The sequence below is a fragment of the Myotis yumanensis genome, unplaced genomic scaffold (assembly GCF_028538775.1).
Source record: "Myotis yumanensis isolate MYYU_CA2020_CCGP unplaced genomic scaffold, mMyoYum1.0.hap1 SCAF_23, whole genome shotgun sequence".
NCBI lineage: Eukaryota > Metazoa > Chordata > Mammalia > Chiroptera > Vespertilionidae > Myotis > Myotis yumanensis.
This window is the reverse complement of record NW_027223774.1, coordinates 3,505,543-3,517,603: the sequence shown is the minus strand read 5'-3', so window position 1 is coordinate 3,517,603 and position 12,061 is coordinate 3,505,543. Positions and strand designations below refer to the sequence as shown.

The following is a 12,061-nucleotide window of genomic DNA, read 5'->3' as shown; positions in this document are numbered from 1 at the left end:
CACATGGGAATGTGGCGATTAGAAATAAAGAACAATTTATTTCATAACAATGGGAGAGCATGAAGTGTTAGATGTGGGGTCCCACACCAGCCATGTGGGATGGACCCTCAAGTCACAGGGGTGAGAAAGGAAGAGGGGTCAAGACAGGGAGAGAAAATAGACATTTAATGGTAGAAGAGTCCAGTACAGGGAACACACAGACATTTCCTGCATGCAAACCATGTTTATTTCCCTGAACATTCTCAGCAGTTTCCCCAACTATGGCCCCATCTTTCAGCTCCTCCTGAGATCACCAGATGGGCTCCAAGGCACCCTCTCTCTGAACGGTACACCGTCCCCTCTGTGGTCACCCTCTGTCTTCATCATGGGTCCTTCTCTGGTTGTGTCGAGCCTCAAATAGCAGCACCCCAAGGACCACCAGGACCAAGCCAGCTACGCCCATCCGAATGAGATTCCCCACGGTGTAGTCTTGGGGGTGGGAAACAGGGAGTTGTGGACAAAGAGGTCAGAGAGATCTGGATCCTGGATGTCCGCCCAGCACACCCACTTCCCCTTGACTGGACATGACCCTCTACCCCAAGCATGTCCTGCAGGCCACATACTGCCCACACGAATATTCTTGCGGCCCAGCCAATATAATGGTATGTAAGAAATGTTTTCATAAAATTTCATAGCTTAGTTTTTACAATATCCTGTTATACATAACTAGTGGCCAGGTGCACAAAATTCATGCACTCGGGGGTTGGGGGGATTCCTCCAGCCTGGCCTGTGCCCTGTCACAGTGTGGGAGCCCCATGATCCATTGCCCCAAAGAGGTAGGCTGGAGCCAGGAGAGGCCTGAGGACCCCTGGTGCAGGCACACCAACAAGCCTCAGCCACACCCCGCCCCCTTCCCCAATGCTGCAAGTCCCCGCCCAGCAGTGCCTGCTGCACAGACAGCCTCCAGCTGATCAGTCATTACGCATGAGGGCATCCCAACCATTTGCATATTACCCTTTTATCAGTATAGATTATTAATAACGAACTACAACCTTTGCTAATGACTGATTACTATAATCATGTTGCATTCCTTTCCCTTACTAACCCTTATGCACAGGCGCACCATTTATCTCCACTAATGCTAGCAGCGAATATTTTAGCAGCCAGTGGCCACGTCATTAGGCTTGTACTGACTTGTTTGGTGTGCACAAAAGGAAATATTTCGCTTTTGGAGAACAAGAAAAATGGGTTTATTTGCCTTACGCTGATTCATTTGTGCAGTTATTTGGTGTCTGGTAAGTTAATGTTCACGAAAAAAATATTAATTTTTATTAAAATGTTCCATTATTTTATGTTAATGGTGACTCATTTCTTTCAGCCCTTTGTTTTCAGCACGTCTCTACTAAAATAAACCTACCTGTCTATGAAAATTGAAATGTTTGTGGGTTTTTTTTTGCAGCCCACATACATTTAAACCTTGTTTATTTGGCCCGTGTTAGCCTTTGAGTTTGACATGCTTTTTCTACCCCAGCCACATATCTGAGGATGTCTCCCCTCACTGATCTTGGGGGTCTGACCTATTTGGTGATGGGCTGAGGGTGTCAGCTGCTCCTGAGAATCATGACACGAGGGTGTGAATGAGGACCTGGGAAGACAGGAGCCTTCCTCCTGGGCACTGGGCTCGCAGATGCCCCACTTCTCAGATGATGACTTTTACACCATCCCTCCATGAGCCTCTTTGCTCTGCAAGGTTCCCTGGGATCCTCATTGGATGGGTACTAGCCTGCCTGTGAGCTGTGACTTTGGAACCTGCTGTGAGTGTCATATGACCAGACTTGGTTTGGGCCCCTACGTTAATGAGAAAGGTGGTCTCAATAAAGAAATTGTTGACTGTTCTTGTTGTTGTCTTTTTAAATACAAGACATCACCATCTTATTTGGCTACAGCTGAGGGATCCCACTTGTTCAAAACCTGCGGAGCAGGAACCCATGAATGAGGGGTGAGAGTCAGTGGCTCTGGAAACTATTGGTTGTGAGAGCCCCAGAGTTCCCTCATTTATTAATGGATACAGGGCCCTAACCTGCCTGAGCATAGAAAGGAGTGGGTCAAGGACCCCTCACCTGGGACCAGGAGCTCCAGGGGCTCACTGGGGAGTGAGAGTAGGAAGGGGAAGGTGCTGTTTGAGCTGTAGCACCTGTAGGTGCCCCCATGGGCTGAGGTCACAGGGCTCATGGAGAACTCAGCCTGGTACTGTTGAGCTCGGTGCTCTGATTTCAGATGCAGGAGGGGATCGGGTGCCCCTTCCTTGGACAGAAGGAACGTGTCCCTCGGGCTCTGTGACTGACACAGCAGGATCACGTTCTCTCCTGAGGCCATCCTGGGGCCTGGCTGCACCAAGAGGGAGGGTGTGTCAGGCAGGTGTCCTAGAGAGAGGGAGGGAGGGTGAGGGCTTCCTGTCCACCTTGTTGTGACCTGAGAGTCACCAGGCCTCTCTCTGAGGACCGTCCTCTCTGTCTGTCTCTATTGTCTCTGAGTCTCCCCCTCTCCCCTCCCACCCCCTGTCTCTGTCTCTCTTCCTCCCTGGGAACCCCAGAGCCCTTGTCCAAGCCATCACCAACTGGGTCTCTCCATTGGGGCCTGTATAGATTTTAAGACTCTGACTGAACCTATCGGACCCTCATTAACAATTCTGATGTCCAGGGACTCACTGGGGGCCGACCACTCAGAGGAGAGGTTGTATCCACTGTAGCATCTGTACCGGCCCCCGTGGGAGCTGCTCACAGTGCCCAGGGGGAAGTGGGCCTGAGAGAGCCCAGCCTGGGGCTGCAGGACAAGGCTCTGGGGGAGGCCCTGTCTCCCCTCCTTGTGCAGAGCGAATCTGTCATAGCCGACATCAGAGCAACACTGGAGGGTCAGGCTCTGTCCAGAGGCCACAATGGGGCCCTGCTCTTTCAGGAGGGAGGGCTTCCCAGACTCACCTGGGAGACCAGATGTGATTTCCGGGGCTGCTCCTCCCATAACCCCTTTCTCCTGTCCTGGCCCCCAGGTCTCACTGTCTCTCTCTGTCTGTGTTTCTGGCCCAGTAGCCCCTGTGCTCCCCTCATCCCACCCTCTCACATGGGACTCCCCACAGAGCAAAGACCCCAATAACCAGGTTGGTGCCTCAGTCCATGAATGGGACAATAATGGGACTCACCTGGGACCAGGAGCTCCAGGGGGTCACTGGAGTGTGAGCACAGCTGGGGCTTGTCCCTGGCACAGCCATAGCATCGGAATGTCCACCTGTGAAGGGGGACCACAGGGCCCACAGGGAACAGGGCCTGGGACTGCCCACTGGGCTGTCTCTGTGAGTCCAGGGTCCAGGAGAGCCTGTCTTTTCCTTCCTTAGTCAGGATGAACCTGCCAAATTCCTCCCATGAGCCACACTGGAGGGTCACATTCCCTCCTGAGGTCACGAAAGGGCTGGGCAGGGCTGAGAGGCTGGGTTTGCTGTACAAATCTAGGAGAGGAGGAGGCAGTGTTTTAAATTGGGTTCACACCTCCCTCATGTCCCCCAGGGCTGGGCTGTGAGAGGGAGACACCCTGAGAGCAGACCCATTTCTTGAGGGAAGGGACTGAGGCTGGGACCCCTGAGTGTCCTCTCACCTGACACCACCAGCTCCAGGGGTCACTGAGCTCTGACCAGCCAGTGGGGCTGAGGTAGTAACAGTGATATATCCCTGCATCATGGTCTGTCATGTGTGTGATGGAGAACTGGGCCTTGTCCCCGGGATCCAGTGACCTATGTTTGTACCAGGATGCTGGTGCTGGGCTTCCCTCTTTATACAGACGGTACTCTTTAAACCCTTGGGTCCTCTGACACCAGATGGTCATGGGGCTCCCATAAGGGATCACAGGGCCTGGCTCAGACAGATGATGTGTTTGGGGAGGGTCCCTGGAAGGAATCCAGAGGCTGCATTACAAAGACCTTCCTCACTCTCATCCCCCAGGTCTCCCACCAGCCGAAAATTGCATCACCTCATCCCAGGACCTCTGTGCCCCCTCCTGAGCCCCAGGGGTGAAGTAAGAAGAGGGACATGGAGCCTGGGGAGGACTCACCTGCCTGCACACCAATTCTCTGGTCCAGACTCAGCCCTGGAAGAGAGTCCCCACCAGAGATTTGCACCCGGACGTTTCAGCTGATTCCTTTCTCATCAGGCCCTGTCCACTCAAGCTGCTTGAGCCTGAGGTTCCCCATGAACAAGGGGGTGTAGCCACCAGTCCCCTCCTTATCCCCGTCCCCGTGTCCACAACTGACCGAAACAGAGAAGAGCAGAGAGGATGGACATCATGGCGTCTGCTCTGAGGGCTCCTGCTCTGCAGATGGAGGAGGCCTGGGCCTGAAGGACAGAGTCACACAGGATGTGGTGAGTCAGGAGCTTCTGCCCTTCAGGGTTTTCATAGCTGGGGACCCACAGCCAGGGGAGGGCACCACCTGGGCCTGGCTCGGCATCTCCCCAAGATGAGGGCTCAGGAGGAGACAGGCTCTCAGGAGGCAGGTCAGCAGTGTCTGAGGTCTCACCTGATCCTCAGGGTCTCATGTGCAGATGCATCTTGCAAAGCCCCCCAGGCACACCCCCTCCCACCTTGTTGGTATTTTATTTACAAATATTGCACTCCTCCAGTTTATTTGTAATACATGACACATGATTTTATAAGATGATCTGAACAAATAGTTTGTTTCTCATATGTTCCTTCTGTGATAATCACCTCATCAATGCCCTTGTGTGGTGATCACCACACCCCTCCCTCTCTCTTCCACCCTTTCAGACAGTCTGTATGTGTCCAGGGGCTTCTAGAACATTCTTTCCTCTCTACAATGTTCTCATCCACCTCTTAGGTCTCCACCTATGCACACAGCCCATCCTTCAAACACAGTCTAGACATGGGCCCAGCTGTTCTCATACAGTTCTTTTTAAATTTCCTTTTTGTAAATAATTAATTCGTACATTAGCCTTAGAATGTCCTAGTCTACTTGTCCAAGTTCTCAAAATACAGGCAATGTGTTTCCTGGATCACGGTTGTATTTCTGGTACCTGGATAAGTACCTGGCAGGTAGAAGGAGATACATATTTGTTTATGGACGAGCCCAAGAAAGAAAGTAAATTCCACTTGTGGTGGCGGAGAAGGTACGTGATTGCCCTCTTTAGAGGCAGCCAGTCAGGGGTTGCTTCCAACCAAGAACAGGGACCTGCCCTCTTGGAGCAGATGTTCAGATCAGAGTCCTGGGAGTCAGATGAGACCTCAGAGCTTAGCTGTGTCTCCGGAAGCCTGGACTCCCCCTGATTGCTCATCCTGGGGAAACCCAGAGCCACCCAGAGCGGGGCCGCCCACTTGCTGTGGGTCCACATCTGATGGAAGCCAGAAGGGCGGCAGCAGCCCCTGGCCCACCACATCCTGTGCGTCTCTGTCCTTCAGGCCCAGGCCTCCTCCATCTGCAGAGCAGGAGCCCTCAGAGCAGATGAAATGACGTCCATCCTCTCTGCTCTTCTCTGCCTCGGTCAGTTGTGGACACGGGGAGGGGGAGCAGGAAGGGAGGGAAGGCTCATTAGCTACAGCTCATGGGGAACCTCAGGCTCAGGCAGTTCAAGTGGTTGGGGTCGTGATCAGAGACAATCAGCTCTGACTTCCGGGTGCAAATCTCTGACAAGGACTCTCTTCCAGGGCTGAGTCTGGACCAGAGGACCCGAGTGCAGGCAGGTGAGTCCTCCCCAGGCTCCGTGTCCCTCCTCTTACTGTACCCCTGGGACTCAGGAGGGAGCACAAAGGTCCTGGGATGAGGTGGTAAAACAGAAGGACCTTGAGCTCACCTGGGGAATGATGGGTGGGGAGGGTACTTCTAACGCACCTTCTGCTTTCTTTACAGGGAAAGTTCTCAAACCCACCATCTGTGCTAGCCCAGGCTCTGTGAAGTCCTGGAAGACACCCTTGAAGCTCTGGTGTCAGGGCTTAAAGAAGAACCCTATTTTCCATCTGTATAGAGAAGGAAAACATGTGCCCTGGGGTGAAGAGACCCCACAGGAGACCACAGACAAGGGCAAGTCCACACATAAGACAGAGCATTCTGCAGGGAGATATCGCTGTAACTGTGTCAGCCCTGCTGGCTGGTCAGAGTCCAGTGACCCCCTGGAGCTGGTGGTAACAGGTGAGAGGACACTCAGGGGTCCCAGCCTCAGGCTCTGCCCTCAGGAAGGGGGTCTGCTCTCAGGGTGTCTCCCCTCCCCCCCCGCCACAGCCAAGCCCTGGGGGATGCGAGGGAGTTGTGACCCCATCTAACACATGCACTCCTTCTCTCCTAGGGAAACACAGACTCCCAGCCACGTCAAGAGTGACTTCAGGAGGGTCCAGGATTCTCCCGTGTACCTCACAACAGGGACTTCATTGGTTGGTTCTGAGGAAGGAAGGAGATCACAATGTCTCCTGGACCCTGGACTCAATGCCACACCCCTATGAACAGCCCCAAGCCATTTTGGCCCCAGGCCTTCACCACAGGAACTTTGGCCCTCAGGGGACCTTCCACCCCAGTTGGGCATTCATGTGCGACCACTATTTTAAGAAGGACCCTCAGGAGTGGTCACACCCCAGTGAGCCAATGGAGCTCCCGGGCTCAGGTGAGGGGCCCAGACTTTAACTTTTGTGACCTCGGGGTGCTGTCCCCAGGAGAGAAATATGGGCTGAAAGCAAAGTGACAGGGTTCTCTGGAGAGGGTCACCCCAAGGAGATCTGCTCCTTGGAGACCCATGTTCACCCATCTCTCTGCCTCACGTGGGGTGTGAAAGGTGCCCGACGGGAGCGGGGGGTCTTGGGGAGGCTACAGGGCAGATGCAAAAGGATAATCTGGCTAATTTGGGAATCCAGGTTTAGCCCCAGTCCCTCAAACCCTTCCTGTGCTCATTCCTAAAACCCGCTGGGGGCCCCAGACCCCGCCTACCAGGCCTGATGAGTCACCTTGATCTCTGCTCAGAGGGAACACAGATGACCCGGGAAGTTCTGAGTCTCTCAGGGGGTCCAATCTCCCCTCAAATATTTAAGGCTTGTGTCTTAGGGCTGCTGGGTGTCAGATGAGGATTCTGTGAGACCACAGGGATTCAAAGGTCTTCTGGGAGGTCACAGGAGGGATGGTTGTGGCAGAGGGAGATGTTGGGGCCCAGGCTAGGTGAGGAGCAGCCAAGGTCACTTGGGGTGATGGCAGCACCCACACTTCACTTTCCATTCTGATCAACCAGGACCCACTGAGAAATGGACACCCACAACCACAGTGTCAGGCCTGCAGAGAGGTAAGTGAGGGTCTGTGTGGGGAGGTGGTGGTTGTGTCCATGGGGGTCGGGGGCTGAGTCATTCAAAGGGCTCAGTTACCTCTGATTTGGACACATCCTTTCCCTTGTGTGTCTCCAAGTGTAAAGGAGAGATCATTGTCTAGAGCTTAGATTTCCTGTCGGCTCTGGCCCTGACCTCCTGGGAGAGGAGACTCCACAGGGAAGCCCCCAAGACGTGATGTTATGGGGCCTGTCCCTTCTGTCTCAGTGACTGTGACACTGTACAGGGAGGGACAGGCAGGACAAGGGTCTGGGCACCCAGGTCCTGTCCCTCAGCTCAGAGGAGGGAACAAAGGTGGATCAGCCCTGGTTAGGCTCCCAACTCTGCTGCTCCTGCTGTGGGGCTGGGTGGTGAGGGACGGTCCAAAAGTTATGACCTGAGAAGTGGGACATCTGACAGCACAGGGCCCAGGAAGAAGGCTCTTGTCTCCCCAGGTCCTCACTCACAGCCTCATGTCATGATTCTCAGGAGCAGATGACACCCTCTGCCCATCACCAAACAACTCAGCCCCCAAGAACGGTGAGTAGGAGAAACCCTTAGTTATGGGGCTGGGCTTACAGGGTCATGTCCTGTCAAGGGGAGGTGGGTGCTCTGGGTGGATATCCAGGGTCCTGGCCTCTGTGACCTGTTTTTTCAAATTCGCAGCCTCCCACCCCAAAGACTACACCGTGGGGAATCTCATCCGGATGGGCGTGGCTGGCTTGGTCCTGGTGGCTCTCGGGGTGCTGCTCTTTCAGGCTGGAAACAGCCAGAGACGGACCCACGATGCAGCCAGGAGGTGAATCCAGAGGGAACAATGCACCGTTCAGAGTCGGGGAGCCTTGGAGCCCATCTGAGGACCCCGGGAGGTGCTGAAGGCAAGTCGGGACTATGCCTTGGGAGAACTGCCTGCTGATTTTTCTAATGGAATGAACATGGTTTGGTGCAGGAAATGTCCAAGCGCTCCCTGGACCAGCTTTTTCCTCCATTAAATGTGAGTTTCCAGTTTCCTCTCCATGTCTTAGTTGACTTTCTGTAACGACCCCCCACTTCTTTCCTCACCCCTGTGATTTGAAGGACCAACCCACGTGAGAGGTGTGGGTCCCCACATCTAACACCTCATGCTCTCCTCCACCTTTTTTTTAAAAAATTACATTTATTGGGGGGACGTTGTTTACTCAATTGTACAAGTTTCAAGTGTACAATTATATTGTACAATATCCGTCTATTTTTATGTGATACCATATTATTTACTTTTTATCTCCATGTGACCAGATGAACATTATTGATTCCTTTCTTCTGTTCAGAGGACTTTGCCTGGATTCAGTAACTAAAGAAATGGGCAAAATTAGATACAAACCTAGAAAAGAGAAATTCAAAATGATGCCTATGACCCTCTCTGGACTTCCCATCCCTTCCCATCTTCATCTGATGTCAACTGTGCCATTTCCCCAATAATGATACCACTTGGATTCAAGACATTAGTGTTTGATGGGACAGCCTCGTGTTGTGCTGCCTCTGAAAATCATCACTTATAAGGATGCTCTGATCTGTGGCATTTGCCATTTTCTGAGTACATACAATACAAGAATTCCATTCAGCCACGAAGAAGGTGTAAATTCTGCTAGGTCTGGGTGAGGCCTTGGAACATTGTGTTAAGTGAGATGAATGGGACTGAGGGAGACAGATACTGTATGTTCCCACTTATATGTGGAATATACAAATGCCAAACTCATCAAAACATACAGTGGAATGATCCTCAGCACAGGAAGCATAGGGGAATGGAAAGATGCTGGACAGAGTGCCAAATTCCAGGCCTGGTCAGTGTTTCTCAGTGGTTAGAGGGTCGGCTCATGCATCAAAGGGTCACGGGTTCAATTCCTGGCCCTGGTCTGGATGTGTTTGGGAAGCAACCAATTGATGTGTCTCTCTTACCTCTCTCTCTCCATCTATACTAATAAAAGGGTAATATTCTAATTAGACCAAACATCTTCTGGACATCCTTCCAGACAAAGCCATGGTGCCAGAGGCCAAGGCAGAGGCAGTTAGGGGCAATCAGGTCAGCAGGGGAGGGCAGTTACGGGCCTGTCAGGCTGGCAGGGGAGGGCAGTTAGGGGCTGATCAGGCCAGCAGGGGAGGGCAGTTAGGGGGTGATCAGACCAGCAGGCAGGCAAGTGGTTAGAAGCCAGCAGCCCCAGATTGTGAGAGGGATGTCTGACTGCTGGATCAGGCCTAAACAGGCAGTTGGACATCCCCCAAGAGGTCCTGGATTGGAGAAGGTGCAGGCAAGGCTGTGGGACACCCCCCCCCCCGCCCCATGCACAAATTTTGTGCACCGGGCCTCTAGTATAAATATAAGACACTGATTTTGACTCATAAACAATAAATGATTTCAACTAAAATAACAAAAAGCAGACCTTGTAGGTTATCTTTTCCTCTAGAAATGCAGAATCCAACTGTCCTCTCTGCTTTTTGTTTGGCAGGAGAGTGAAGAATATGCAACTGGCACAAGGCCTAATAGATACTAGCTGCTATAAAAGAGATGTTATATTTCTCCTGAAGATTGCTTCAGATTATTCACTATTTTTCTACATTAGCTTGGCCAGGGGCTGTTGAAAGCTATAAACGGAATAATTGATATGACTTTCCAATGGCAGCAAATTATGTGGAAGTCCCTATGTGACTGTAGAGCTTAGGAAAAGTAAATGTGGTACTTTAAGACGTGAGGTGTGGTCAGTGACGTGGTTCATGTCAAAACCTCAGCATCTGCTATTTTTAGGGTGAAAGAGCTGGTCCTCTTCCTGTGAGATGGGCACCTTGTGAACAGTACCCATGCGGTGTGGAGACACTGCCCACCACATCCTGGACCTTCTCCGCTTTGCTCAACCCCTGCCTCCTGTTTGAGAGAAGCGCCATGTTCCCCAAGTCCTCAGCCCCAGGAAGTGCAGGTCAACAGAGACATCTCACAGGAGCCGAAACTGCACTCAGTGTTTCTGAATGTTTGCTCCTCGGGCAACGACAAGAAGGCTCACTGTCCAGGATGCAAGAAGTGCACACACCTGGCTGTGTGAGGCGATGAAGGTGGAGGGGGGAGAGTGAAGGTTGCTGACATCCATAAACCATGGGCACACATATCTTTATGAATAAATGCTTTTACCTTTTTTGCATCGATAACCAGAGGAGAGGGTTCCATTGGCATTCTTATTGTGTTTAACATACCCTCCCCCTTAAAAATAACACTGGATCTTGAGCTTCACTTTAGCAGCTGAAGAATAAGTCGTCAAGAACCCTCCTATAGCCCTAGCCGGTTTGGCTCACTGGATAGAGCATTGGCCTGCAGACTGAAGGGTCCCAGGTTTGATTCTGGTCAAGGGCACATGGCCAGGATGCAGGATTGATCCCCAGTAGGGGGCATGCAGGAGACAACCAATCAATGACTCTCTCTCATCATTGATGTTTGTATCTCTCTCTCCCTCTCTCTTCCTCTCTCTTCCTCTTTGAAATTAATAAAAATATCTTTTTTAAAAAGAGCTCTGCAATAGCACCTTCCACGGGGCATTTAGCAGCTTTCCTGATGGATGAGCAGCACCAACCGGACACCGCAAAGTAAATTCAAAGTTGTCAGAAAGTCCGCAAGTCAGGACAGTTCTCCTGGTTTCAGGAGGTTGTGCTGATTCACAACAGCTCTAATCTTGACCAACAACATGCATGCGTATCTATCAGGTTTTCCTTAAGACCATGGACCACCACCCTCTCCCCTAACTACCTCTCACTTTGTATGTTAATCCTGAGAGGGTGGAAGCGAATTCAGCACCGGGATGTGGACAGCTCCTCCACCACCCCCTCTGGTGGGCATGCAGATATGTAGCTTATCCTATGTTCCTTGAATTTTATATAAAAGGGAAATATAAACATGAGTCTATGCTGTACATCTGATTTATGACAGGGTTAGGGTTAGGCTTAGGCTTAGGGGTTGTTCTTCTTCAAGGACAGTGACACCCACAATTAAATGTAAGTTGTTGCAGAACCACATCCTGCATGGGTGAATGGTGAGACCTCCACAAAAGGCCTGGGGTGGGGCAGGAACCGGGTGGAGGGGGGCAATTGGGAGTAAAGTGGGGGACATCTGTAATGCTCTCAACAATGAAGATAATTAATTAATAAATATTTTATAAAAATTTAATTTCTGCCTTTAGCAAGGCCATATGCAAAGATTTACTCATCACCTTCTACCAGTATTTATACCAGTCACCAGAAATACCTAATTGACAAAGTCTCATTTCCTGCATTTGGAAACCTCGGATTAGCAGCCTTTGAGCATTCAAAGGTTCATGTTGCAATTAATGTATGTACAAAGGAGAGGAGAGAGAAAATATTCGAACAACTGGGCCCAGGACTACACTGTGGTGAGGGAACGGCGGCTGTTTGAGGAGGTGAAGTCCTAAGGGGCAGGGGGGAACATTCTACAAAGAAAAAAACAGCCGGACACCATAACACACACAGGGACTCTCTGAAGGGGGAAGATGAGAGAAAGCAAGGTGGAAACAGATCACACTGGCACTGTCCACCATGAAAGGGGATTGGGTATGTCTTCAGGACAAGAGGGAAATATAGAAATGGACTGCGCTGGTGAGGTTGTTTATGAATATCATGTGCACCATATATTACAAGTGAATGACAAATATGCAATGTTTCTGCCCTAACCGGTTTGGCTCACGGGATAGAGCGTTGGCCTGCAGACTGAAGG

At 51.4% G+C, this 12,061-nt stretch overlaps 1 protein-coding gene across 1 annotated transcript; it reads right to left on the bottom strand.

The window, feature by feature from the left end:
* Window positions 1-346: 346 nt before the first annotated feature.
* Window positions 347-4,471, bottom strand: LOC139000256 (leukocyte immunoglobulin-like receptor subfamily A member 6). The gene is given in 9 exon segments (XM_070402511.1): window positions 347-489; window positions 2,106-2,402; window positions 2,655-2,957; window positions 3,176-3,478; window positions 3,625-3,642; window positions 3,645-3,890; window positions 3,893-3,913; window positions 4,078-4,113; window positions 4,435-4,471. Coding segments are annotated over 9 exon segments (1,404 nt in total).
* Between the last annotated feature and the right edge of the window lie 7,590 nt (window positions 4,472-12,061).